Here is a 2,724-nt window from a genome sequence, read left to right on the forward strand (position 1 = left end):
TTTTAGCAATTTTAGGTGGTAATTTTTTATATTCTGTTTCAGTAAGATTTCCACATCTTAAAATCTAAATCTGTCATATGTTTTCATTTGCTAACCAGAACCTTTATAAAATACAAATCTGTGTGCGTTTTTACGTATATAATAATCTTTAAAATAAAAAGATAAAGTTGGAGTTAAAATGCTGAAGACATGAACCTATTCAGCGCAATTCCAAGATGGCAAAAGCCCAATATCTTGAAATTTACGCCATCTTAATTAATGTTTTCTACTGAAAAGAATGTTTCGAGGGTCGTGAATGTCGAGGGCATGGGAGTTTTGCTTAAAAATGAACAATGGAAATTTAGAGTAAAAATTTTGACACATTGAAAATCTTTACACTTCTATGAATAAGTAAGTAAAGCATGAATGCTTACGCTTTACCCTTTCTTAATTAATTTTAAACGATTTACCTGTTATAATTCTTATAATTTCCTGTTATATATTTATATTATTTATACCAGTCTAGTTCAGCCTAATTAGAATAGAACCTCAGCTCCCACGATTTACGCTTTCTTAATTAATCTTTTCAACTGAACAGAAAGTTTCAAGCGTCGAGCATTTGCTTTGATAGCCCTGAAAAGGGTGGTTTGGTAGTATAGAATAACCTATTATGGAAATTAATTTTTTGCTGCTTTCTTAGCTACAGGCTTTTTAGATGCCACTTTCTTTGCGGGAGCCTTTTTGACATGCGATGCCTTCTTGGGAGTCGATTTCTTTGCTGGTACGGCTTTTTTGGCAGCAGTGGGTTTCTTGAAAACCTTAAAAGGTTTCTTGCCACCAGCCATAGGCTTGGCAGCCTTTTTGGCTGAAGTTGGCTTTTTAACTGCATTAAGTTTGGCTGTTTTCTTGACTGAGCTTCTCTTAGCTGTGGGCTTGGCAGGCTTTACAGCCTTGGGTTTTTTGGTCTTGACAGGCTTTGGAAACTGGAAAGAACCAGTTACACCAATACCTTTTGGATTTATAAAAATTCCATTTGCAAGGCAACACTTCAGAGCTTGCTTAAGATGTATATTCACAACTTTTGCATCATTGCCAACCTGGAAATTGGCCATTATGTATTTTAGAATAGCCTGCAGGCCATATCCCATACGTTCTTTCAGGTCAGCAATGGATTTGGTGATCATTTCCGTGTGTTTTGGGTGGTTTGCTGGTGCCTTGACCTTTTTATCCCCTTTAGGTTTTGCAGCCTTAGCTGGTTTTGGAGCCTTTGCTTTCTTTTCCTTCTTGGCTGGTGCAGCCATGCTCTGGGATTCTACAGATGTCGGTGCTACTTCAGCTTCAACTTCAGACATTTTCAAATTCCCTCTCAGCTTCTCTCTATCACTAGTGCGACTAAATTTCGAATGCATGCTTATTTTCAAAGTTTTACCCTTATATTTCGGAAACAACCGTAGCCGGGTAAAAATTTCCCTCTGTACGCTAAACCCCGAAGCAGCGCCAAAATGAAAATTGGTGGCAGTGGATACAATTACGGCAGCGGCGGCGCACCACCGGCACCACTAAAATTATTTTAGCGGTGCGCCGCCGAAAAATTATCAGTGGCGCGCCGTCAACTGATCGCCGTTTGTTCTATTTTTGGAGGTTTTTTTTGGCTACTTTTAAAAAAGTTTTGGAAACTTAATCGGTATCAGTTTTTATCAGAATTTGGTCCACAATTTCTCTTTAGCTCCAATACCATGACCATACCTCAGACAAAATAAGGACAAGATATCAGTCTTAACTTCTCAAAAGCATTCTTCCAACCCAAATGATCGACAGAGAGACTTTAGACGAACTGACATTTAAATTAATCCGAACAAATAAGTAATTAAAAATTCAATTAAAATTCGGTTCTAAAGCTTGAATTACAAAAATTTACTTGCATCATAAATCCATGGCTAATTTATGAAACATCAATGGAATCTGATTTGTATATCTAACTTTATGTTCGAATTTCCTGGTCTTGCAACCTGCGTTCCACTTCTTTGACTACCATACCCATCACTTTCTACGCTGCAGAAGCTATTATATCGCATTGCTTCAAGATTGAATCCTCTCAAGCGATAAAGTAAAAGTTTTAAAATAAAATATTTTAACCAAACCCTTTGAGAATGAAAGAGATTATTTATTATCCTTCCCATCTCGGCAATTAAGGTACTGCGTTCGTGGACGACATGGTGGGTAAGCATATCAAACGATAAAAGTTATACTTTAGCGCATAGGATTTAATATTTCCATGTGGTTGGCTCCACACTGTGTGGAGCCAACATAGAATACATAGCAGTGACAATTAGTCCTGTACCACTGAAAACCCTTTCTGCTCCGGCACTTGTTTCTTGCCAAAGCTGCAATCCATGACAGCTGAATAGAATATATTTCTCAGAAGGCAATGGTTTGATTGATTGCATACGCTAGGACAGGATCATCTTCTGGCATGGGCTGCCAAGGCCAGATATAAATCGAATTTACACCAAGTCACGTGATCATTTTCATCCTGTTCTACATCATTGCTCACAAACATTTATCTGATCAAGCAGCCTCCTTTTTCTTATGTATGATCATGAGGAGATTTAGAGTTTCTGCTCTTCTGAGAATCACCATTAGCCATATTTACACAACTGATTGGGGTAGCTGATCCACCGAAAGCACCAGAGATTACAACCTCTCCTTCAAGCTTTTCGAGGGCCATCTCCTCTTTGTACCAAA

General features: G+C 38.0%; 1 protein-coding gene across 1 annotated transcript; it reads right to left on the bottom strand.

The window, feature by feature from the left end:
* Nucleotides 1-656: 656 nt before the first annotated feature.
* Nucleotides 657-1,331, bottom strand: LOC148951615 (uncharacterized). The gene has a single exon (XM_089091166.1). It carries the CDS (start codon nucleotides 1,329-1,331, stop codon nucleotides 657-659), a length of 675 nt encoding a protein of 224 aa, XP_088947292.1.
* Nucleotides 1,332-2,724: the final 1,393 nt, after the last annotated feature.

The sequence above is a fragment of the Artemia sp. Qi Xiang Cuo genome, chromosome 6 (genome assembly GCF_049724085.1).
Source record: "Artemia sp. Qi Xiang Cuo chromosome 6, ASM4972408v1, whole genome shotgun sequence".
In the NCBI taxonomy this organism is placed as follows: domain Eukaryota; kingdom Metazoa; phylum Arthropoda; class Branchiopoda; order Anostraca; family Artemiidae; genus Artemia; species Artemia sp. Qi Xiang Cuo.

Coding starts and splice junctions, on each gene's coding strand:
- LOC148951615 (XM_089091166.1), bottom strand. CDS start 1,331: ATGTCTGAAGTTGAAGCTGAAGTAGCACCGACATCTGTAGAATCCCAG.